General features: G+C 36.6%; 1 protein-coding gene across 13 annotated transcripts in view; it reads right to left on the reverse strand.

Annotated features, from left to right (window-relative positions):
• The window catches only part of LOC124643348 (talin-2), a 119,074-nt gene that overhangs the window by 44,086 nt on the left and 48,484 nt on the right, over positions 1 to 26,504 (reverse strand). For all 13 annotated transcript variants that reach the window (XM_047182308.1, XM_047182310.1, XM_047182303.1 and 10 more), the window contains 22 exons: positions 25,327 to 25,488; positions 24,762 to 24,853; positions 24,265 to 24,353; positions 23,069 to 23,188; positions 21,347 to 21,485; positions 20,644 to 20,846; positions 20,179 to 20,280; positions 12,620 to 12,790; positions 11,876 to 12,077; positions 11,230 to 11,381; positions 10,310 to 10,429; positions 9,385 to 9,495; positions 8,878 to 8,967; positions 8,131 to 8,259; positions 6,933 to 7,051; positions 6,265 to 6,409; positions 5,626 to 5,825; positions 4,752 to 4,881; positions 3,816 to 3,940; positions 2,724 to 2,892; positions 923 to 1,015; positions 5 to 79 (listed from right to left, as the gene is read on the reverse strand). In XM_047182308.1, coding sequence (XP_047038264.1) covers positions 5 to 79; positions 923 to 1,015; positions 2,724 to 2,892; positions 3,816 to 3,940; positions 4,752 to 4,881; positions 5,626 to 5,825; positions 6,265 to 6,409; positions 6,933 to 7,051; positions 8,131 to 8,259; positions 8,878 to 8,967; positions 9,385 to 9,495; positions 10,310 to 10,429; positions 11,230 to 11,381; positions 11,876 to 12,077; positions 12,620 to 12,790; positions 20,179 to 20,280; positions 20,644 to 20,846; positions 21,347 to 21,485; positions 23,069 to 23,188; positions 24,265 to 24,353; positions 24,762 to 24,853; positions 25,327 to 25,488 — 2,938 coding nt within the window. The remainder of the gene's footprint in view (positions 1 to 4; positions 80 to 922; positions 1,016 to 2,723; positions 2,893 to 3,815; positions 3,941 to 4,751; positions 4,882 to 5,625; positions 5,826 to 6,264; positions 6,410 to 6,932; positions 7,052 to 8,130; positions 8,260 to 8,877; positions 8,968 to 9,384; positions 9,496 to 10,309; positions 10,430 to 11,229; positions 11,382 to 11,875; positions 12,078 to 12,619; positions 12,791 to 20,178; positions 20,281 to 20,643; positions 20,847 to 21,346; positions 21,486 to 23,068; positions 23,189 to 24,264; positions 24,354 to 24,761; positions 24,854 to 25,326; positions 25,489 to 26,504) is intronic.

The raw sequence follows: 26,504 nt of genomic DNA on the forward strand, positions 1-26,504 counted from the left end.
TTACAAGTCGATTGATGCTATCGGTGACGGCACGGGCGGCCGCTGCCAGTTGATTCTTAGCGTTGGGACGAGTCAGATCCTAAGTAACAAGTTAATTTTGTTATGTTTACTTTCTTGTATATTGTACAAATGTACAAATAGTATATAATGTGTTGGTATATGTACAAATAGTATTTTCTTTAAATTTTCTTCTTAGTACAAAATTTTCAGATGAATATCTATACTAATATTATAAAGAGGAAAACTTTGTTTGTTTGGTTGTAATGAATAGGCTCAAAAACTACTGGACCATTTTTAAAAATTCTTTCACCATTCGAAAGCTACATTATCCACGAGTAACACAGGCTATATTTTATCCCGGTACGGGCAGTAGTTCCTACGGAACTCGGGTGAAACCGCGGGAAAACGGCTAATCCTAACTAATATTATAAATGTGAAAGTAACTCTGTCTGTCTGTCTTTCTGTCTGTCTGTCTTTTCTTCACGCCTAAACTAATGGACTGATTTGTGTGAAATTTGGTACAGACATAGTCTGGAACTTGAGAAAGGACATAGGATAGTTTTTATTACAAAGAAATACAAAAATAAAAATAAAATTTATTCCGGACATATACCGCCATCTATTGGTCAAACCATAAATCTGCCGCAAGTCACTATTCCACGCGAACGAAGTCGTAGGCAAAAGCTAGTCATTTTATAAAGTAAAAACGTGAATCCAAATGTATTATATTTTTGCTCGTTTCATAGCATTTTAAGGTTTAGTAGTTTATATTTTTAATAATTTAACAAATAGTAAGATTTACATAACAAAAACTATTGACTATATTTATTGAATAAAATAGATTATTGTTGACGCTTATCTCTCAATATTCCATACTAATGTAAGCTAAAAAGAAACATAAGCTTGTTATAAATATGCTCACCTGGCTAACAGACTTGGCAGTACCCAGGAGTTTGGAAGAGTTGACGGTCACACTCTTCATGGAGCTAACCATGAGGGTCTGGGCTTCACGATCCTGTGTACAAAGGTATATTTAGTATAACAATATTTTAATTTACTATGAAAGTAGATAATGTTAAGTTTTATATGATACTCGTATTTATATTACTAGACTTAGTATCTTTTTTTACTTGAATCCTGCAAACATTTCATTAATGGAGAACATAATATTAAAGTGTTGATGACAATACGACTTTTAGTACTTTGGGAATACAATTTTTTTCCTCACTTCCCATATCGTGTTTTTTTTTTCTAAAAAACCAATTCGTTAAGCTTGGGTTTCCTAGGTAAGCGGTGCCGTTATATAGCGGCCGTAATATTACGGACGCAAATAGACGGTCGTCTTTACGGTGATGACATGTGGAAAGTTCCACGGCCGTTTTAACACACCGTCATAAACTTTTTGTTAGTTGTATTATACTTACTAACCTGTTTTATTTAATATTTCTCAAATTTCACGACACCAATTCTGTTTTATTAGTTGACTTTTTCTATAATCTTTACTTTTTATATTATTTATTTCTTCATGGTTACGAACGAAATCTATTAAAATTTCGTCGTCCTCGCTGCTCCAAGAGTTGGAACTCATTTTTGACGTTGTTCCAAAAAAAAAACACAAATACGTATTAAAAGAGCTTCACCGCTTTCAATAAAACGTTCACCAAACTATCTGACACCGTCAAGACGGCCGTCATGCAAATGGCGGCACCGCTTTTTGAAGTTACGGCGTCAGTTACCGCTCTCTAGGAAACCGCCCCATTTTGTTTACATAGACAACGTTCTAGTGACGTCATTCACCGCTGTATTACGGCCGCTATATGACGGCACCGCTTTCCTAGGAAACCAAAGCTTTAGAGGTCTGCGTCTTATCACAGGTAACTGAACCAAATCAATTTATAAAATGGTAGTATTTTGTTTCTAATTTTATGCCATTTAGTTTTTTTGTAATTTTCTTTTTTTTTGTTTTTGGTGTTTTTTAAAAGGTCAGAATTATTCCTATGTAATAGAAGTACTTTTGTGTGTTTTTATTTATTGTTGTATTGTCATCAAAAGTTTGTACCCGTATAGTTCGGCCATTCAGAGAATGCGTTCCTGACACGTCGCGATTGAACTGACGACGTAACTTTGCAATGGCGTTGCAGTTACGATAAAAATATTTTTGCTGGTTGTTTACCGTTTTAACAATTGAGGAGCATTAAAACAACATTATTATATCAATAATCAATGAATGTTATTACGTCGTCAGTTCAATCGCGACGTGTCAGGAACGCATTCTCTGAATGGCCGAACTATAGTTCAGTATATCAAGCTATGAGAGTGAAGGAATAGTGAGTGCACCTGTGTCTGCGCAAATGTTTGTGCACTATAATACGTCCTGCGCAGCTGGCTGATCTCCTTACATGAGAACAGCCGTGGTAGCCGATAATTGGCTAGGAGGACATCAAGTCTGACAACCAGTTTTACCTAAGGGATCTAATCTGTATAATTACTTTGGAAATAAATATATATTATTATTATATGTGGGTATTGGGGTGCCCGGGTAACTGGGTTGAGGAGGTCCTTGTAAAAGCTGGTATTGAGCTGCGTCCGGTTAGACTGGAAACCAAACCTAACACTGTTTCACTGTTGGTTAAAAGCTACGCAGCTAATGATACGTAGTTTAGTAAGACGCCGTGTTCAGTCGTACGTCCAGCTCTAGCTAGGAACACGCAGTATATACTTGCCTCAGTGTGTCCGGCCATCTCAACACTGACTCCGAGCAGTCGGTTGAAGGCGGAGCCGAAGTGCGCGGCGGACGCGGCCAGCGCGGCCGGCCGCTCCACCGCCTGCACCACGTCTGATGACGCCGTGTTCAGGCCGACCGCTGCAGCGTTCAGCTCCGATTGGAGCTCGCTACGGAATATTAAGGGGATATTAGAACAAAAATACTGGTTAAGAATGACAAATAACTTATTTATTCTTTATTGCACACTTAACAATAAATATATATATTTAAAAATATTTAAAAATGTAAATTATATGTTCTAAATAAATAAATGACAATAAAAATATATATATAAAGAATCAAGAAAGTTTATGTATAACGGCGAGCTTAACCCAGAATTGGGTCCTCTTACAGCCAACCTTAAAGCCATGGAGAGATTCGATAGAGTAGGTAGATCAAAAAGTGCACAACAAAAATATGAATACCTAAACAAAAATATCAAATAACAATACACTAAACAATGATATGAAGTAAAACTACACAACACATAAACATAATACTTATAAAAAAAAATATATATATATTACATACGAATATAAATGTCATTTATGTAGATAAATAGTATTCCTTTACTCGTTTCTTGAATGCACCCAACGATGGGCTTTCGCGTATCGAGTATAATAATAATAATTAGTTTATTTCCTCAGGCACTCCTTGTAGAACACTGGTACTTAGCCGCGGAGATGTCATAACGTAAGATCTCTTAAGAAAGTAGCGTCCACAGTGGAGGTGCTCGGGGGATGAGGAATGTTACTAGCTCCACCCTTGTTGCCTCCCTTAAATCCGACCATTTTTTGTAATACCAAAAATAGCTGACAGATGTCTCAAAATTCGAATGTAATTCGTAATTTTAATGAGATCATTAAACAAATAATATCTAAAATGGGTTACAGTACTCGAAACAAAACTAGATCACTTTAGCAGACTTCCCATCCTACAAAATTCAAGTAAACCAGTACACGCTAGTCTGACTGCTTTTTGGTGCCGTCAGTCAGTACACAAAAGGTTGAAAACTGAAAACTGTACTAGGACTACAAAAATTACAACTTACCCATAAGGTCTATCCGAAGGCGGGAACTCTCCCATATTCAGTATATTGAGGGTATCGTTGATGTTCTCCATGGCCACATCCAGTTCTGTGTGGGAAGGTATCGCTTCCAGTGTGGATTCCAGACCCTAGATGAAGGAATAATACTGGTTAATTTTATCCTTAGTTAAAAAAACTGGTAGGCAAGTACCAATGTAACTTTATAAGTTTGTATGTACTTTCTAAGTATATCTTAGACACCAATGACTGTGTTTCGGATGGCACGTTAAACTGTGGGCCCCGGCTGTCATTTGTACATCTTTGGCAGTCGTTACGGGTAGCCAGAAGCCAGAAAGTTTAATTACCAGTCTTACCAAGGGGTATTGGGTTGCCCGAGTAAATGGGTTGAGGAGGTCAGATAGGCAGTCGCTCCTTGTAAAACACTGGTACTCAGCTGCATCCGGTTAGACTAGAAACCGCCTAAAATTAACCTTACTTATTTTTATTGACAATTTGCTAAGGTTGGACAACGTTTTTCATATATGTATATATTTTTTGTATGTTTTATAACAACCTTAAGAGGTATGTGTGGAGTTACGCGAATGGATAGAGTGAGGAATGAGTATATAAGAGGAAGTTTGAAAGTAGCGCCGGTATCAGAAAAACTGCGTGGAAACCGGCTGTCGTGGTATGGGCATGTGATGCGGAGGAATGAGAGTCATGTTGTGAGGAAGGTGATGAGTATGAACGTGGACGGATATAGTGGAAGAGGAAGACCAAAGAAACGATGGATGGATTGTGTGAAAGTAGATATGGTAAGAAAGAATGTTACTTGTGAGATGACGGCAGATAGAAGAGTATGGAAGAAGAAAACATGCTGCGCCGACCACAAATAAAATTGGGATAAGGGCAGGAGGATGATATTTTATAACAACCTATTCTCTAGGACATATAGCTTACCTGCGAGATATCCTTAGCAATAGACATAATGGATGTGGTATCAACAGTCTCGGAGGTGGTCAGGTAAGTCTTCACGTGCTCCACCAGCGTCTGCGAGGAGTACAGGACTTGGCGACCTGATGATATCACCCTGGAAGAGAAGGTGGATTTTGAGAAGGATTTTTTTTTACTGGACGAAAAATGATTAGATGAATTTGAGTCGATTCGTGTCGGATGCGAATATTATATTCTAATATAATTAATATTAATTCAATAAATTCTAATAATAAGATATATTCGAAGATAATTTTGTCCATATAATGGGCGTATGCCAAAAGTTTTGTGAAAACAATTCCTAATTTTATTATTTGTTAATTTTTATATGTGTTTTTTTTTTATATATTATTTTACACTTTAGTTGTATTTAACTGTATTTTTAAGCTTTTATTTTAAATTTAATTTTAAGTTTACGATTTATGTAATTGGCTGTTAAAGCCGTGTAAGTCGAATAAATAAATAAATAAAATATTAAGTTTTGTCTTGCAAGCATTTTTAAGGCCTTTATGGGAACTTGTACGGAAAGTCAATACTTCGTAGGTGATTAAGAAGAAAAAAAAAAAACGAATGTCTTAACACGCTCGAATACCATTTGTTGGGTTGTTTTTTACCTAAGAACTGGGTATCCAAAGAAGTTGTATTTTAAGAGAAAGAAGCAAGATTTTAAATATTTTTGAAGTGTAGGTATGTACTTTTTGCTAAAAAATATACGAATACAATTTCATTTCGTTTCATATTTTTTCCCCACTATTATTTTTTAAATCTGGACTTTAGTAAGTAGTAAGTTGTGTACTAAATTTTCTACTACAAAAACTGTCCAACTCATAATATCCCCTACCTCTCCCTCCTCGGCTGATCATCATGCAGCGCAGCCGAAGCTCTGAGTCCAGTAGTGAAGTCTTTGAGCGACTGGGCGAGTTCGCCCGCGGCCCGGCCGCAAGCAGCCGACTCGCCCGCGCGGACGGCTGATACTAGCTGTGCGGTTGACGAAGCGGCTAGGCGGGATGAAGTTTTCATTGTTGAGGAGGCCCATTCAGCCTGGGAAGATAAACAGTTGAATTTTTATGATATTATAAATATTACGAGGAAATAAAAGTAGTAAAAAAAATACACTAACCATCAGAAAAAAGTAAATGAAAAATACATTGTTTTGCTATTCCATCAAGATTTTTGAACTCAAAATTTTATGCCGAATTCAGTTATAAAACTTTTAATACAAGATAAGCAATGAACTTTTGTAAGTGACATCTAAGGATCAGCCAAGATGATTCATTAAATTAAGTAATATTCCAATAAAATGTGCTAAAAGATATTTTGCATTATATCAGTTAGTCACTAAAAATAATTGGGTAATTTAAATGATCATCTACGATAAACTGAATAGGAACTAAATATCCACATTTCTTTAAGAACTACTTCAAGTTTTGAAATAAAAGTACTTATTCACACTACAAAGTTACAATATACATATTCTTACCGTCTGCCCAGGCAGTGGTCTAAGCTCGAAGGCTCGCGCAGCCTCCTCTAGCTCATCAAGTTCAGCTTGCAAAGACTTGATGATCTCCGCCGCAGCATCCAGCTCCAAGCCCTTGCAGGATATACGGGCACGGCTTACTGCAGACCTGGGGGGAAGAGGAATATTGTTAAAACAGGTCAGAAGATAGAACATTTAAACATCTTGGCAGACGTTACGGGTAGTCAGAAGCCAGTAAGTGTGACAACCAGTGTTACCAAGGAGGTATCGTGTTGCTTTGTTGAAGAGGTCAGATAGGCTGTCGCTCCTTGTTAAACACTGGTACTCAGCTGCATCTGATTAGCCGAAACCAACATAGGTGGTTATTGACTATAACCCACCATGTTCTTTTTTGAAACCTTTATGAACATACTGCCACGGTAACTTTTTCGAACAATGCGCAACCCCATTGCGGTTTGCAGACTCTCTTTGCGACATTTTTGATCTTAGAATTAATAAAAGTAGGTGACATAATGACTCCTGAAGAGACTCTTTTAGGAGTACGTAATAAAGTATATAAGGAAGTACATAAGGAGGGAAGATTTTGTTGCTGGGGAGTTTGTTACGCCACTTCTTCTCAAAAGCACATGGGAAATGGTGAAGGGTGGGCGTTTTGGGGGTAGAACACATACCTGAGCTCAGCACAGCTGGTGGTAAAAGTATGGGTGGTGTCAGCGAGATGCTTGGCGGTGGGCCCGTCTACCAGCGTGGGCAGGGCACCGCGAGCCGCTGCTATTACGTGTCCACTCGGCTGTACACACAGAAATATTGCGTTAATACCACTAAAAAAAACCGGCCAAGTGCGAGTCGGACTTGCGCACGAAGGGTTCCGTACCATTTATAAAACGGACAAAAAAAATCACGTTCGTTGTATGGGAGCCCCCCAAAATATTTATTTAATTTTAGTTTTCAGTATTTGTTGTTATAGCGGCAACAAAAATACATCATCTGTGAAAATTTCAGCTCTCTAACTATCACGGTTCATGAGATACAGCCTGGTGACTGACGGACGGTCATTTTTATCTCTAGTCACAAGCAAGAAAATTTGATCTATGGAGAGTCGTAATATTATTTCTTAAAAACCGACTTTTATTTGTTTCAATTTGTTCAGTTTTGCAAGTCCCTCACTTCGGATGTATATCGCTATCCATTACATCTTGAATACCATATGCCTTTAAACGTGACCTTTCTATATGATGATGATGATGATGATGATGTCCTCCTAGCCGATTATCGGCTACGGCGGCTGTTCTCATGTAAGGAGATTAGCCAGCTGTGCGGGACATATTGTAGTGCACAAGCATTTGCTTGGACACAGGTGCACTCACTATTCCTTCACTCTCATGGCGCGATGGGACGGCAATCCGACACGACCGGAGAGAGATCACAAGCACGACCGACATTAACGTGCTCTCCGACGCACGGGTGTATCAATCAGAAACTTCCAGGCTCCTGGCTGTTTGGTGAAAGTCTTCTAAAACCCACAAAGCGAATTCGGCCCGACTCGGGAATCGAACCCGAGACCTCGTGTTCAGCAGCCGCACTTGCAACAACTAGACCAACGAGGCAGTTTCTATATATATAAGTTACTAACGTAAAAAAATTCATGGTAAACTGTTGTTTAGCAGCGTGAGGGAGTGTCAGACTCTACTGATTAAAGCCCATCATGTTCCTTCTGAAGCCCTTTATGTACCAGCACCGCGGTAACTCTTTCGAACAATCCCGCAGCCCCTGCAGGCTCTGGACCTTGCTTTGGTTTTGGGCTTTGGGTTTGCTGAGTCTCCTAGACTGCTGGGTTACGGGTGCTGAGCCTATGCTGAAGGTGCATACCTGCAGGAATGCCTCGGATGCGGAGATGAGGTCGAGCTGGTGATGCGGAAGGGGACTAGCCACGTGCACGGCGTCCACTACTCGCGGGATCTGCTCGCTTAGTGCCTTGCACTCTTCCATTAGCGTCTCCTGTCAAGTACAAAATAAATTATATAGGTGAATGCACCCAGACAAGTGGGCCAACATCACCACAAAATGGATCCCTGATAATGGAAGGCGGCCAAGAGGAAGACCTTGGAAACGCTGGGGAGAAGATCTAGACAGCTTCCACAAGGACTGGCCACAAATAGCGACCGATAAGGAAAGATGGAAGGCTATGGGGGAGGCCCATGTTACCGCTAAAGCCCGAATACGACTACGCCTAGTTCTAACCGGCTAGAGCTAGATATAACCGGTCATATTATGCGGACTTGTATTTATTTTTCTCCGGTTAGAACTAGAATCTGCCACACTGCAAGGCTTAGTCGTAACTTATAAAGTGTGAGTCTTTGTAATGTACACTACTCGAAATGAAGGAAGCTATTCTTAATTTTATTGACGACGAAACCATATTTAAAAAATCAAAATATTTATTTTGTATTTTTGAATTTAATTTTCATTTCGTGATCCAGTAAATAAGTGATTGTGATAAACGTAAACTTTTAGTTTGCACTTTTTATAGCAGATTTTTCATAAAATGTAACTCAGTTTAAACAATTTAACAATGTATAAGATAAAATATCAATAGGTATAAAAACTATAACATACCTGTGTATATTTGTTGGTGTTGTACTGCGCAGCGTTATGCGCCGATGTAATCAGTTGTGTAGCGCTTGAAGCCGCTTGCCGGGCCGAATCCTGTAGGGGAAAGTATTTTTAAATAAACAATATGTAAACTTCGGGGTTCTCCTGAACTTTATATGATTAGCGTCACAAGAATAATGTGCTTTTATTTCTATAGAAATCCAAATCATAATATTACAAAGTGAGTGAAATATTTAAATTTAAACGAATATAATAAAAGTGGAGAGTTTGTTAATTTGAACGCGCTAATATTAAGAATTACTGAACGAATTTGACCAATTCCTTCAGTGTTACATAGCTCATTTATCGACGTACCTACCTACCACGGCAGTTAGTTTTAAACAAACTGAGAAGTTAACAGTATTTCAAAATGAATTATTAGAAGAAGAACTCCGTCGGGCAAAACGCGTATAGCTTTTTACTAATGAAACATGTTTTTGTAAATTATTTTAATACGAATATTAAATTCACCTGTAACCTCGCGACTTGCGAGCCCACGATGTCTTGTCCTTGCGCATAATCCACGGTGATATAGCGCAATTCTTCCGCAGCTTTGCGCAACGCCTCTTGTTTTGTACGATCCTGTATAAAAATAATAATACATTATAATATTAAATAAGCATGGCGAATGAAAACAGTACTTATTCCAAATTTTAGATAACTTTACAATAATGGGCAAAAACAAACAAATAACATCAAAGATGCCACATGTTTCAATTTTGAGTTACGTCGTTTTGACGGCCTCGATGGCGCAATGGTCACCATACCGGACTGCCGTACCTGAGGTCCCGGGTTCGATTCCCGGTTCGGTCGACATTTGTGTGATGAGCATGCTTGTTGGCCGTGGTCTGGGTGTTACAATATGTATTTATAAATATGTATATATGTAACTATATGTAGTCTATCAGTTGTGTTAGCACCCATAACACAAGTTAATTAATAACTTACCATGGGGCTAACCGACCGTGTGTGAAAAGGTGTCCCGACATTTATGTTTTTTTTTTTTGTTTTAATTTTACATAAAAGGGTATTTTTCTTCTACTCCCTTCTTATTCCTGTCCTCTTTCAGACCCCTTATTACACACATATTTTTTAATCTAATAGACGGACCAATTAGAATCATATATTATATTTTTAGCCCTGTGATCACGCCTACTACTACATTGAGTAGGCACTTATCTGAAGGTGAATAAGAGAGTACATAGGAATACTACATAAGGAGAATACACAGAAGACGTACATAGGGGAAGTATAAAAGGAGAATAGATGAGGACCTCCCTCATATACCCCCACATACCTCAGACCGTATAAGGTCCATACAAGGACCATATACGGGAAAACATAAGAAATTGTCATCAACACGTTTATAAATAAACATATAAAGGTGCACACATACCTGTGGCGATGAAGCACACTGTCTAGCCGCCTCCACCATGCGGGCAGTGGCGTCGGCGAGTAACTTGGCGGCCGCTAAGAGTTTGCGCTGAGAGTCCGATGGCTGACTTTCTGCTTCTGTCTGTTTTGGGATAAAAGTAATAATAACATTATTTTTTGCTATTTGTCCAGTCTTTTATAGTTCGGCCATTCAGAGAATGCGTTCCTGACACGTCGCGATTGAACTGACGACGTAACTACATTCATTGATTATTGATATAATAATGTTGTTTTAATGCTCCTCAATTGTTAAAACGGTAAACAACCAGCAAAAATATTTTTATCGTAACTGCAACGCCATTGCAAAGTTACGTCGTCAGTTCAATCGCGACGTGTCAGGAACGCATTCTCTGAATGGCCGAACTATAGTAACACTTAATTACATGTTATAATGTAAAAAAAAAAAGTAACTTTTATAATATAAAATTTGTTTTCCATCAAACATTAGCTGGCTGATCCATATTTTCCAACTTTGTCAAATTGGTTAAAGTATTAGGTGGCTAGTTTGTGGAAAAATAACTATAAAATATAAAATAAATAATATAGAAATAACGGAACTTTATGTATCATTTATACTAGTCTAACATATCGGTTATTTCTTATTTTCAGACACACATGACAAATCTTTCATAACAAATTTCTTCGTGTTTCGGAAAGCACATTTTATTTGTGTGTCCTGGTTATCATTTGAAAATTTTTGGACCTCGTTGCGGGCCCTGGTCATACCAAGGAGTGTCGGGTTGCCCAGGCTAGATATGCAGTCGCTCCACGTGACCCCAGTGGACCACCAGTGTACTCAGTCAGTCAGTGTGTCAGTGTGTGTGTGTGTGTGAGTGGTGGAGTACCAGTGTACTCAGCTGCATCTGCCTCTGCTGCACCTACCTTGATGTTAGTAATGAGATGTGCAGTGGCCTGCCCCAGCAGCCTCGCGTGCCGCACCATGTCGGCGGGGTCGGCGGCCGACACCAGCCGCTCGCTGGCCGACATCACGCTCTCTACTGAGCGTTCCGTCACTGTCGGTTGCACACGACGGTCTAAAACAAATAGGATTTTTGTTATTAAGACTAAAAAAGAGCAGTATTTTGATGGTACAATAAGTCCTAAATTGTATGGCTCTTGTTATAAATGATGACCTCCTAGCCTTGCTATAAATGCTAGCTTGTTATAAATGATAACTATCAGCTACAGCGACTGTTCTTATAAAAGAAGATTAGGAAATTGCGCAGGACATATTAAAGTGCACAAGCATTCAATCAATCAAAAATCATTTATTCAAACTTAAGCTTTAGCTGAAGAGTTTATTCCGCCACTTCTTCTTCCCAGCAAAAACACATAGGAAGTGGTGAAGGGCGGACGTTTTGGGGGCTGTCTTTTATTAAGTCCTGACGATCAAAAAGTAATTTCCTAATTTGAATAAACGTTTTTGAGCTTGAGAGATCATAAGCAGGACTGACATGAACGTGCTCTACGATGCACGGGTGTATCAATCACCAATTTCCAGGCTCCGGGCTGGTGCCAACACACTTACCCAGATCAGTATGAGCCAGCAGTCTCTCCAACTCCTCGCTGACCCTGTGAGCAGCCGCCGTGAGTTGTTCCACGCCGGGAGCCGCGCAGTCGGGCACTCCGGCGCAAGCCTGGACTAATCGCTCTACAGCCTGGGCCACGAGGCGGGCGGCACTGGTCAGCTGTTCTCGACAAGCAGGGTTGTGAAGAGTTGGGGCTACCACCTGGTGAAAAAAATGTATATTTGAGACACTTTATAAATATAGCGAACTTTTTTAGAAAAAGTTCCAAAGTTCACTTAATTTTGACGAAATTGAAGATTCGTCAGACATTCTCAAAACAAGTGATAACTAGAGCCAAAAAATCTGATAACCACTCTTAACAAGAAGAATCGTGTTACCCGGTAACTGGAATAGAGGAGGTCAGATAGGCAGTCGTTCCTTGTAAAACACTGGTACCCAACTAAATTGGGAAAGAGGCTAGGCAAATAATGCTACACTTGCATACACTTTAAACCAACCCCATAAAGTCGAGACAGATACCTACCTAATCATTTTTCCTGTACACACCTTTTTTATGGGAAATCATCACATGACACCTCCCGCTATGGATGCAGCGTGAGGGAGTGTCAGACTCTTACTGACTAAAACTCATCATGTTCCTTCTTAAGCCCTTTATGTACCAGCGCCGCGGTAACTCGCGCGAACAATCCCGCAGCCCCGGCAGGCTTTGGAAGACCTTGCTGACCTTGAGGAGTTGTACATACCTTGGCACAGGCCACCAGCTGGCTGGTCGCCAGAGCGCAGTGCGTGGCCGCAGAGATGATGTTGTTCTGTAATGCCTGCTCCTCACGGCACATGGCGGCTACATTCTTCGCTTTCAGGACTAGAGCTGCTGTGGTGTTGGCTACTGCCTTAGCCAGAGATAGGAGGATGTCCTGTGGAAGAAAAATTGTGTAATGTAAGAGAAAATGGGATTATGTGGTCTGTAATCGATGTCTGTGTAAGGATTCGATTGAAGATAAACAGTCTGGATACTTTTGCATCTAAAAATCGATGTAAATATGTAAATAAGAATTACTGAATTATAAACTTTAAGCTGTTATATGTGTTTGTGGAAAATCTTCTATCAAGATTGTTTACCTTTAGTTAACTGCATACTGAAATGGAATCTAGTTTAACACCGCAAAATTGATTTTGTAAATAAACTGCTATTAGACCCTTTTTGGTTATCATTTTTTTATGATAATTCTATTTACAAAAATCACATAGAAATCTAAGAAATACCAGTTTCCATTACTCTTGGAAATCTATATACTCATCTATATACTCTATTTCAAAACATACTTATTTTAAGTCATCAAAACGCAAATTCTCTATGACATAAACTTCGAGTTAATTTTGGGAATTATTTCTCTAAAGAAATACTTCCCGGAATTGTCGTTTGTAAATAATAATAAACGCCAGCGCGTACGCACGATAAAAGTAACGTCCGTAACATATATAAACATCTGTTAAAATCGTAAAAACTATGATTGATGGGACAAGGACATCCGGTACGTATAGAAATATGAAGTAATAAGCTATATTTATGTGGTTCATTTATAACTATACAAGATTTTGCTCGTGGTTTTACTTGCTTTGGATAGCTACGTCATGTTTTATGATAAATTGTGTTTAGTCCCGATTCAGGTAAAATGTATCTACACTTATGTCTTGTTTCGTAATAAATTTTGTTGAGTCCTGTTTCAAGTATAATTATCTATTACTATTTATTTTAGAGGTTTTTAAACTTTCACGACTTTATTTATGCCTCTCGATAATGTCCCGATTTCGTACATCTATTTATTTTTTCTAATTATACAAACAGTTCATATTTATAAAATTGAGTACATTCATCTACTTAAATATGAGACTAAAAATGATATTGTAAAACGTACTTTCAATAACTATTTTCAGACTTTCATTTTTGCTGGCCTTCAAACATATAAATCTCATACAAAAATAAACAAAATTCATGAATGAAAAATCCAGTCTAGACACAAAAAATCTAGGCCAAAACCAGTCCCCAACCGGGAATCGAGTCCACGACCCGCCAGACGCAGTTTACAGAAACCAGCCACCCGTTCACTCTATGTAGGTCACAGCTGTAGTATTTTTATAACAACGCCATCTGTTGTCTTAATGCAGAATCACTTCCTTAGGTAGTTAGCTATCAGATACGGAGATAAAATGGAACTGCGTTTGCGCAGGTTTTTGGACTAACTTAGTAATATATTTATGTATATATTTGTAGTGTTTTTTAGATTGACATTGTCTTCTATATTTCTGTTTTTTTTTTTTTTTTTTTTTTCATATATAAGTTAATATTATCTTGATTAGAGTTTTGTTATTCTTATAAAAGTTCTTCTCTCATGTACAGATAATTATAACATTTTTGGTATATACAGCATGATTTTCCAACTATACAGGGGGTTGATTAGTTGTCATTTTTGCGTAAATACATTCACTTTTCGAGACAGTTAGTTATAAATAAAACAATATGTTTTCTAAAGCAAATGTATTGACCAAAAATAACCAACGGCAGTGTCAGTTTATAACCACAACCTTACATTGTAGTGCAGAAAAATTGAACCAATATGTTACACTTTCTAAAAAAATCTTTAGTGTATGAGATTCATGAAGTAAGATCTAATTGAAGATTTTTTTTAAAATACTGGTTCAATATTTCTGCACTCAATTGTATTAAAATTATTATAAAAATAACTATGATGATTCGCTGGCAAGTATCGAGCATAACTTTAAGATGCCGAAATAGTAAAGGCTATCTTTCCAAAAAAATATAATTGTTTGAAATCAGTCTTTGCATTTTAAGTAAATTTCAGTCTGTCAATTTTAAGTATTTTAGCTGCCCAATTGAAGAAGTATAATTTTTTAAATTAATTAAATGAACTCGATACTAGCCAAGCGTTATAAGAATAAATAGCAAAAATAAAAATTAAGAAATAAACATGTGTATTAAAATAAAATGGCAATCTGTGTGTTTGTACTTATAGATGGCAATTTTTTTTCGACTATTGCATAATATGTAATGGCTTTTTGGAAGAGTATGATATAATCTAGATGTATTTTTACATTTTCAATGTATTTGGGTAAGGCAAAGCAATAAAAATGTAGTATATGTTTACAATGCGACAACGCAAAAATAGTGTTATCATCCCTTGTGGGAACGAAACATAGATTACTATGCAATTACGATTTTTATAAGATAAATCCCAAAAGGCCATTACTATATGCAAAAAGACACGTAACTAACAGATTTTGTTCTTTTACATATTAATGATTAATCGCACTTTATTTAAAGTAAGTATCATTATTGTGATGATAAAAATCACATTATATTAGTACGATTATTCAACAATATGTAACAAAAATAAAAATATATGTTACATAAACACATGAAAAAAATATGAAGCTGCCAAAAATATAAAATATTAGGGCCGTCACACATTAACGATTAAAAAAGGTTAAGACGACCCTTAACTGGCAATTACCTTAATGCTCAGATAAAAAAGAAAAATAATAAAAAAAACATAAAGACTAGATTAGTAAGCATTAAGATTATTGTTAACAAAAATATAAAATTAAAAACAAAAGTAGTAACTTAACAATTTATAAAGCTTTTTACATAATGGCCTGTGATAGACAATATATAATACATATTGCCTAAAGAGTTAGGCAAAGTTGTACCTACCTGTTTTACAACTACATTTTAACCAACTTCTAAAAAAGGAGGATTTCGATACGTCTTTTTTATAGGAACGCAAGCAACTTACTCAATTTCCTACTCAAAACATCCAATGATATTTTGCCCGACCCGTTTTTTCGAAAACCGAAAAGCTGAAATAACTAATTTTTAATCAACTTCTACAAAAGGGCTTTGTTCGACTGCACTTTTTCTAGTCCGACCAAAAATATAGTAAAAAGTGGAGATTTGTATTATTAGAATTGTCCAAAGTAGACCACTATATAAAAAGCTGTAAATAGACCCGTCAACTCGCTTATGACTTTGTGATGGCAAGATTTTGATGAAAGAAAGATTATACATTTTTATTTATCTTTTATCTAAGGATAGGAATTGATCAAGTATGCTTTTAATAACATACATATCTTTTTTTATTAAATAATAACTTTACGCCATGATTAGGTATCAGTCCAAAATTTTTAATATTAAATTAAGAAAACAGCTGCAATTTTGACTAGAGACAACTTTTGACTTAACTTTCAGGAAACATGGCCCTAATACGAGAATATAATTTAAGGCGACGAATTGGTCAACAATAATTCCATAACCGGCACGCGCATCTAAGGCGCCAAAAGGGGTCGGAGCGTCTGAGCGGGGCGAGGATAACAATACGCGCGCTAGCTTATAACTAAAAGTCGTAAGCGACAAAATGGTTTTGTAATTTTATTATTTAGAAATGATAATTTGATAAAAATTCCTTCTAAAATTTTAAAGAGTATGTATATACTCAACTACTAAAAAAGTTAAGAGGCTTAAATCGGTCCCGTTTGCCCATAATACGTGAATCTCTTTTTAAAAAGAGGTATGTTTGATATATTTTTCTCTGTTATAAAAGTGACCTAATCATGTTTCTACGTCTAACAAAATAAGGTTTATATCATGAACTTTCAGGTAACCAAGTTGTATTTTGATCCGTTTTGTATTTACTGAGAAAAATTGAGATCCTTGGCGCCAAAAATTCCAATTCGTCCTCTTAATGACTTTTCTATTATTTTATAATCTACTGTGATGATGACTTTTGACTAGCTTAATCATAAGCGAGTACTCCCATTTTAACCGAAACCCCTCTACCTAGAATAAGACCAGTTCCAAAATAGTCTGGGCAATATAAAACCAGTATTACTAACAATGTAGTTAGTGCATACGTTTGTGTAGTTAACCGAGTAATGGTTAGAACAAACTAACTCCTGGTTAGTGTGTTAACTTTAATTTTTGGGACTGGGAGAGTATGTGTTTTACACAAGAATAGTAGTTACTTTATATTATTTGCCTTCCTCTTTTTTCACTCAGCTCTTGCAAAGCAATACTTGCTAATAAGATTTTAAAAGCAGCAAGTGTGCTATTTAAATAATGTATAGATGCTTATTTTTTTTATCGAGTGAGCTGCAGGTTTAATCACCTAACAAGCCCTAGTGTCAGAGTTTTCTCAAATCCGCCTGACGGCCTCTTACGTGGAATTGTAACAACGACTGCTACTGTATAGCATTCGGAGACGTCGGGTTTTCGTGCCCTCCCGGGTAGAGGGATTTTATGCTCATATATCGATATAGATAAAAACTCTTTCCAGTCTTTTAAAATGACTAAATTATAGTATTTTTAGTTCAGTTGAATGACAGAAGTGGAAGGAGTTCACCGACCAGAGCTAGGCTTATAAATGAAAGACTACTTGCCATTTAACCTGCTTGTGTAGTCCACATACTCTCAAAAACTAACCTAACCTATGTAAATAAAATCATAATTAAAAACAAAAATATCATCGTGCAGTCTTTTCCCTTTCATATTGTCTTTCTAATTTCGATTACGTATATCCGAAAAGTTTTATAGGAAACATATAGGAAAAAGACTTTATGACCCAGACTTTAGCACAGAAGTTTTTTTTAGACAACCAATAGCTTTTTTCAGACGACGGGAACGGACGGAGACGGAGCACCGAGTCCTTTGTGACTCCCAGTAGACGGGGGACTAGCTTGTTCTTGCTCTCATTTTCTCATGTATACCATGTCTTACCAAGGGGTATTGGGTTGCCCGGGTAACTGGGTTGAGGAGGTCAAATAGGTAGTTGCTCCTTGTAAAACACTGGTACTCAGCTGCATCCGGATAGACTGGAAGTCGACCCCAACATAGTTGGGAAAAGGCTCGGGAGATGATGACAATTTCTCCTCTCAGGGATACTACTGAGAGGGAGGAGACGAGATGTTTGAATTAATGAAATTCTACTCGTGAACAAAATGGTGGCCTATACTTCGGTCAAAGAAAATGCATTGCCATTCAACGTGGTAATGCAGCCAGCCTTTTGGGCACGATCCCCGCTGACAGCGATACATAGTCTGAGATACAGATACATAGTCTTAATTTTGCCTTATGTAAATATGTATATTTATTTTTTTATATAAGTATGTATTTGTGTAAATAGCTTTTGTATATATCTATAATGTTAATATTAAAAGTAAACGAAATTCTATTGGTTGTTTCAAAACTTCTCCGCTTTCTTAGTCTGGGTCTATTAATTGTGAGAATAAAATAAACTTAGGTTATTTGACAAACCTTTATAGAGAGAAATAGGAATACTTTTAGTAAGTTAGATATTACGATATAATTTTGAAAAATAATACTTATTATATTTTCAATACAGTTTTATACGACCGCAATTTTGGCGGAGTATAATTTAAAATGCATCATTGGCACCATTTGACATAGGCCGTTAGAAATAAATTAGCCGAAACGGCTAACATCACGATTTTTTTAAATATTTTTTGGAATCTTATGCTCGTTTATGTGAGCGCTGAGATTAAATTCTACCATTTTGGTAATTTTAACCACGTTAGATTATTGGAAGATGAGATTCAAAATAAGGATAATTTTGATAAGGACTTTTCATATAAATAGTTGGGATATGTTAAAGGAACTGGATACCACATAAAGGTACATACGTATTATCATTATAGGTCCCAAACCACAGCAATATGTCGCCGAAAGCCTAGTTCACATCGCCTTTTTATTGTTTTCCAAAGATATGAAAAAAGCGTATACAAAACGACTTATTAGGAGTAAAACTGTGTACTTGTTGAAATTGCTATTTAATCAAACAGCTAGCCCTTTGTCTGAAAAACTATTTTTTTTACTAAGATACAAAACTACGTAATGTCCTGTAATTTCTGATTGAAATGAAACTGATTCATAGCTTAAGCTGCATTTTAGCATAAAACATTAAAAAGAAATAACTATTTCAATACCCTTGGAAAAATAACAAACCCGCTACATCATTTCAAAGCACTTCTCCCCACTCTCAGTACTATTATCCCCCCCACAAACGTCCTTAGGCATCAAACACTGTATTAAAAGTGCTAAAAACATAAACAGTATAGAAATCAGACATAATATATTCAACCAATTATCTTTCCATATCGAAGCCAACTCAATTTCTAAGCATTCACATTTAGAACAACACTTTTCTTCCGTCCTTGGACACTTTCGTTTACAAAATTTGCAAAAACCTCGAATATTTTCACCCGTACACTTAAAAGTGGGATTATAAAATATCCTAATTTCAGTTTTAGGCTTAGTTTCAGTAGAATTATTCAAAATATTCGTCTGTTTGTCACCGGTTTCAGTCGTGTAGTACCGTTCGCTTTTTTTGACGAAATTTTCAAAACCGTCTCGTCTAAGTTTGGAGATTTCGTTTTTCGTGAAGCTGGCTTCGGCAGTCTCCATGAAAGTTTCTGTTGTAGTTAATACGCGATTGTATCGATCTGGGTTCAGCAATTTCATATTTAAAGAACCTGATACTTTAACATCGGGACCCGATTTAGTGATGTCGTTAACTATGCTGTGACATTCGATTTTTTTGCCGTTATATCGATTGAATTTATCGTTTATGTCGTTTTTATCGATATTGTCGGATAAGAAGAATTGTTCGCGGAGTATATCGTTCTTGTTGCGACGGTTAAAATCTATGTTAACGTTTTCGTAATTCGATTTATCGATAGTAATGTTCGATTTGTCGATATTAACGTTGGATTTGTCGATATTTAAGTTAGATTTTTCGATATTACTTTTTGGGACATCATAAATAACGTTAGCATAATCATGATTGGAAAAATCCTTTTTGAAATTATATATCTTATCGTAAATCGTTTTGGGATACAATTTAGGACTGCTACTATCTAAATAACCTTCACAATTCTGAACTATCGATTCAAAATCGTTATCACTATTCGATTTTTGGGTTTTATTTTTGAAAATCATATTACAGTAATCGACGCTCCTATAATAATCGCTATCCGACTCTTCCTGTATAACATCGAGTCCCCAATTCCTGGTAGTATCGACATCTTCATAAATACCGTCATCGACTTCCACTTTGCGGTCACCGGCTCCAATATCGAGACTTTCGAAGTCGCTGTCGTAGGTATCATCTTTGTCTTTGCCAAAGAAGACTTTATAGAAGTTGTCGTAGCAGTAATTGAGTTTTCTGTAGAGGTATGATTTTTTGGGGTTTCTTTTGGGGTCGTTGTCAATTACCTGGGTTTCCTTGTCCTCTTCCGTTTCCTCGCCGATGGTGTAGAGGACGGTGGTGGAAGCCTCGCCGACTCTGGAGGCAGCGTTGAGGAGATTCTGACGTGGCTGGAAGTAGATGGAATTAACATTATATGTTGGTTGATTTTGATTAGTGTTTATATTGCAATCGGTTAAACAAGGTCTCATTGGTCAGTTTTGCACCGATATAAGTAGAATTAAATGCATTTTTTTTGTTTTCTATCAAAATTGAGAAGTCAAGAATTCAAGATTTAACTCTTTATTTTACACAATGAACTTGTTCAGTTGAATGAAGCTGATCCCAGCAGCTACTTCCCGCAACTGGATAATAAATAGCTATTTGCTAGTCTATTTATTACTCTGTCCCACAGACTGACGAAGTTACAAGGATTGCTTGAGTATTTATACATTCGTTTCATTTTCTACAAATTTATTATTTCTGACACATACCTCTTTAGTCTCCGGTTCAGCAGCCTTCAACAGATCACTGAAGGCCGTACACAGTTTCCTGGTAGCATCTAACAGCTTATCACCATGATCACCGTCGTCCATTAGAGCGGCGATCATTTGTACGCCTTTAGTCATTTCCGGCAGGTTCGTGGTGATAGTGGTGATTGCCGCTCCGACGGCTGTGTGGTCTACTTCTTCTGTACCTGGTGATTAAGGGTATTGTTAGTATTTTTAACACGTTTTTATAAGCTTGGGCTGTATGTAGGTATGTAACTCTTTTTAGGTATAGGTAGCATATTCCTCCTAGTGTTATTCATTTCAAAAAGGCAAACAGGCGTTTTGTACAAGTAAATGTTGTATTCGAATTATTGTGTAAATACTTTTGAAACTTTTTTTTTTTTTGTAATAACAACATATACTTTCTATGGTTGTATGGCGCATAACTTTAGATATAGTTCTCCTCAAACTTATTGGCGGCTTACAACTAACTTCTAAATACAAGTACACATACTCCTCGTGCGTTTCGTTGCCTGTTGATACCAAAAAATGTTTTCTGCACGCCATTAAGTTTGGCATGAAAACTTGACATTGACATCTATTTACCATCGTAGACAATGTATAATTAAACCGATGATGTATCTCAACATATTTATTTTTTCTATATTTATCAACAGTTTCATCCATAACTATTACTCAAACTCACCGGAAGTGAGCGTGACGACCTGCGCAGTGGCAGCGTTCATGGCGGCGATCTGTGACGTCACGACCTGTTTGTTCGTGTCCATCGTCACTTGCTTCCACTTGACGGACGCCGCGTCCTGGCCTAGGGCTGGGAGAGTCGCCTGGGGAGAAAGAAATGTAATTATTAATTATGAGTAGTAGGAAACTTAAGGTAAACATTTGGAGGAATTACTTTGCTAAAATTTAGATCCGTAATTCAGTGGTAAAAGACAAAGATAATGTTAAAATATTTTTCAGACCTTTTCACATAACGTGTTCACGCGTAAATGAGTTGCAGAATTTTTGCATGGGTTTCATTGACATGTTTTGGAGTACATTTAGAGTTTTATAAAAAATTCAAATCCTACTTCAAAACAATAAGTATATTTTTAAGTATACATCATATTATAAAAAGGCAAAAATATGTATAGTTTCAGCTCGCGCCTAAAGTGGAAGTTCCCTCTATAGTGCAATCCGTGAAGTGTGACGAAAATAGCATTCACGTCCGACTCACTGATTTGGGACATTTATAAAAAGATTTTGCTTCTATATTTCGTTTTCCAATTTCAGTTTCTTAGTGAATTGACAGTCCATTATGTTTATTTATTTATTAGGATTGCCAACAGGAGTCAACCCAATTACAAAAGTTATGTCATTTTCCCAATTACAGGCGATCACATCATTTACATGTAATTGTTAAATACTACTAGAACTTGAAATGTTAAAGTTAAAAATTTTAAAAGGCCGGAATTTTGAATTAAAGTGTGTTCTTAAGTTTTGATTTTATAAATACTAGACTTTGTAAATAAAGTTATTTCCACATAGCAAAACAATTGACTATTTGTAGGGGGGGAAAGGTAAGAATCATATCATCCTCCGAGCCTTTTTCCCAACTATGTTGGGATCGGCTTCCAATCTAAAAGGTAAGAATCTCGTTAATATTTTTATAAAAGTTAATAAATAGAAACATGAAGGTCCATAAAAAACGGCAATTAAACTTTCAAGTTTATTTTGGACACCAATGACTGTGTTTCGGATGGCACGTTAAACTGTAGGTCTCAGCTATCATTGAACATCCTTGGCAGTCGTAACATGTAGCCAGAAGCCAGTAAGTCTGACAACCAGTCTTACCAAGAGGTATTGGGTTGCCCGGGTAACTGGTTTGAAAAGGTCAGATAGGAATCGCTCCTTGTAGCACACTGGTACTCAGCTGCATCCGATTAGACTGTAAGCCGACCCCAACACAGTTACGAAAAGGCTCGAGAGATATCTCTACTATATACGTAAATATACATCCTAACTAATATTATAAATGAGAAAGTAACTCTGTCTGTCTGTCTTTCTGTCTGTCTGTCTGTCTGTCTGTCTTTTCTTCACGCCTAAACTACTGAATCGATTTGTGTGAAATTTGGTACAGATATAGTTTGAAACTTGAGAAAGGACATAGGATAGTTTTTATTACAAAAAAATATAAAAATAAAATTTATTCCGGACATATAGCGCCACCTATTGGTCAAACCAAAAATCTACCGGAAGTTACTATTCCACGCGAAAGAAGTCGCGGGCAAAAGCTAGTACGTATATAAGTGGTTATATTCAAAACTGTAGGGGATGCAAGTCATCTACTTCTGTGAGTTGGTTGATTTTGTTTTGACACTAGCCCAACATAGTTGGAAAGGCTCGGGAGATGATGCAGAACACTTACCCTGGAGAGTCCCTCTTCAGTCTGCTTGATGATCTCAACTCCTGAGCTGATGGTGGACAGCAAGGCTCGCTGCGGCTCCGTCAGGATGGAGCTCACTTTAGTCTGCTGCATTTGTGATGCCTAAGACACAAATTGGATATATTATTTAGTGGGCAAACTTTGTTTGATGTACGAGTATTATGGGTAAATTCTACTACCAGCTTTTGCCAGTGGTCTCACTCGCTTCTTGTGGGAACTATTTTGAGCAGCTGGATACAACTTAGCGAATGGCCTCAATAAATAGGTTGAATAAATAATACAGAAAGGATTTTAAGAAAGTTGTACTTGAAGGTTCGTAAATGCGAAAGTTTGTGAGAATGAATGTATGGATTTTTTTGATTCTGTCTTGCAAAAAGTACCGAATGGGATTTGATGATACTTGTCAGTACTGTAGCTTTCAAATCAGATTAGCTACTGATCATATTGGCTACTTTTTACTCGTATCCACGAAATAATTCTAACGGGATCCGGTTAAAAACACTGGCATAAGCTAAACTATGTTTGGAAACTGCTATATAAAATAACTCTGATTCTCACTGAATGTGATCTAAATTAATTAAAGTACTATAAAATCATGCTTTCTTGTTTAAGCTAGTATAAATATAAGAATGTTAGTAAGTATATACCTACACAGCCCATCTCGATGACTACATGTAGCCATTAGAGCACCGTGGAACAAAATGTTTTAAATTATTAATTAGTTCAATTAATTAACAAATATTAAGGTTAGTATCAATATTAATAACTGCAAAAGTGGTGTATCTATCCTATTTTAAATTAAACCAATTAAAAAAAATCATATAAGATTACAGCAATATACATTTTTTTCAAACTTTTTTAACATAAGACTTGAATAGGTTTTTCAAAATAAAATCTGAATAGCAACTCTAAAGGCCAAATAGCTTTGTCATTATATCGTGTATCTTAGCTATATTAAGAGTCTATTTTTCAAGCGCCCGATAACTTTTATTTAAATAATGTTTGACGTTTTGACAGCTTTTGTATAAAAAATATGTCAAACCGCAATATTTATTCATCAGGTCAATTTAACATACATATTTTATCAATACACCACTTCCACATTATACAGGGTGGCAAAAAATTTCAAACAAAAAAAAACAAGCACAAAACAAAAAATAAAAACAAAGAATACTGACAGCGGGCGGGGTATGTCCAGTTATGATCTGGCCGGATACGGTAGTCTGTTGAGCTCCGGTCATGTGGTTCACGGCGAAAGGCTTGGCTCCTATATGTGCAAATTATAACAAGCGTTGGTGAAAAAAAAAAAAATATGGCAAATCATATGTATTGATAAAAAATATAAACAAAGTTAAACAAACAAAGTTAAAGTTAAATATAAACAAAGTTAAAGTTGGCAAAATGAAATTAACATAATATTTTTTAGATATTTTTTTGCTACAGAAAAATTAAACTATCAACTCCATTCCTACATATTTTTAAAAATAAAGACGAAACGGAGCGTTAAACCTAATTTAATCTTTTCAACTTTATATATTGATGATTTCTAATCATCAGCCTTTTTATCGTCCCACTCTGGGTACAAGCCTCCTCTCACGCAGAGAAATAAAAACCTTACTTATAAACAAAAAATACAGTGTTAAATCTAATTTTGAAAATGGTCTAAAATAATCACCTTCAGCCCCAGGTCTGTGCACGGCGGGTTTAGCCAAGGATTCCGTATTCACTTTGGCAGACTTGAATGTGTCGTGTTGGATAATATTCGCCCTGTATGTAGGAATGAAAAAACATATTTAGTAATAATTCAGTAATATTATAAATGTGAAAGAGGAGTTCGTCTAAGTAATAGCCGCACGGGTCAATCGCTCATAAGGTTAAGCAACGCTTGGCGCAGTCAGTAAGTGGATGGACGACCATCTTGTCATGAAGGCAATAAAGTATCTTAATTAAAAAATGCTTCCGTGTTTCAGAAGTCACGTTAAACTGTGGGTCCCGGTCATTTAACATCCTTGGCAATTGTGACGGGTAATCAGAGGCCAGTAACTCTGACAACCAGTCTTACAGAGTATCAGGTTTCCGGAGTAACTGGGTTGAGGAAATCAGATACTCCTCAGCTCCTTGTAAAACACTGGTACTCAGCTGCATCCTTTTAGACTGGAAGCCGACCCCAACATAGTAGGAAAATGGCTCAGGAGATGATAATGTAGTTACGGAAGCGGCTAGCCAGGTTGTATACTCACTTGGAAGGTGAGACAGAGTCCTCCAACATGGCGGAGCCCTCGTCTCCCTCGATGCCGAGGTGGTCTTTGGCTCGTTGCTTGCGAACTATGATGTCGATGTAGCCAGCTATTACTTGGAGGATCTGTTCCGCTTCTGTGGTCTGGACTGAGTAGTATTGATCGCTGGGGAAAGAAAAGAAATATTTAATAACATGTTATTTGTAAAAAATGAAATGCCTAGTAGGTCCAGTAATTGTGGTATGACTACTGTGCATGGGGTCAAGGTTCCATTCAGATGCCTTGACAAGCACGTTAATTTCATTCATTACAGACCCCATGAACCTCTATGGTAATATTTCTATTAACGAATGTTTTACATAAAGGAAACTAGTGTTTTATGATTATGTGTGTATCCCACACATTCACAAAACGTCATATTTTGAGTGCTAGGCGACTGAAAAAATTCACTTTTCTTTTGTGAATAGAATTGTATATAGAAACAACCGGACTAGATCAAATACCCACGTTCATGCACACAAACTTTTGTTTCAACTTATACTGGAATCGAATCCTTCTACACCAACTCGTTGTTGCTCTTTATGTTTCTAATATTACTGCAATAGGCATGATGACAGTAATCAAAAATCATTAAAATAATATATTTATTAAATTAAACTTGAAGCTTGGAATATAAAACGCGCATTGTTTTCTTTATTAATAATGTGATTAATATGTATTTTTATAAAATAAAATTACGAAATAAGGCAATCCGCCATGATATCTTGAACACCAATCAGAGCTCGTGACGTCATCTCTCAAAACAACTCGCGCGAAAGCGCGCGAACGTCACATTTCGTTATTGTGAACTTCCACTGCGATCTTTGTTTTTAATTAATTAATTGTTTATAACACGAGTTATGGAGCCCGGATTTATCAAGGCAAACAGCGCTAATTTGCCTAGAATTGATATCATAATGCTGGGAAAGTTTTTGGCATCAAATAAAGATTTTTGTTCAGCTGAATTTAGAAATGTTAAAACTTCCATGTAAGTATACTAGTTTAATTAAAAAACAATGAGAGATGAAACCTAACCTCGAAATAGTTATTTACATTATAAACTATGCTAGAATCTAGAGAACTATGTAATAACTTACATCAAGGTGATCTTCACAAAAATAAAGTTGTACCCTGGGCAATAT

Source organism: Helicoverpa zea, chromosome 27 (genome assembly GCF_022581195.2).
Source record: "Helicoverpa zea isolate HzStark_Cry1AcR chromosome 27, ilHelZeax1.1, whole genome shotgun sequence".
Taxonomy (NCBI): Eukaryota; Metazoa; Arthropoda; class Insecta; order Lepidoptera; family Noctuidae; genus Helicoverpa; species Helicoverpa zea.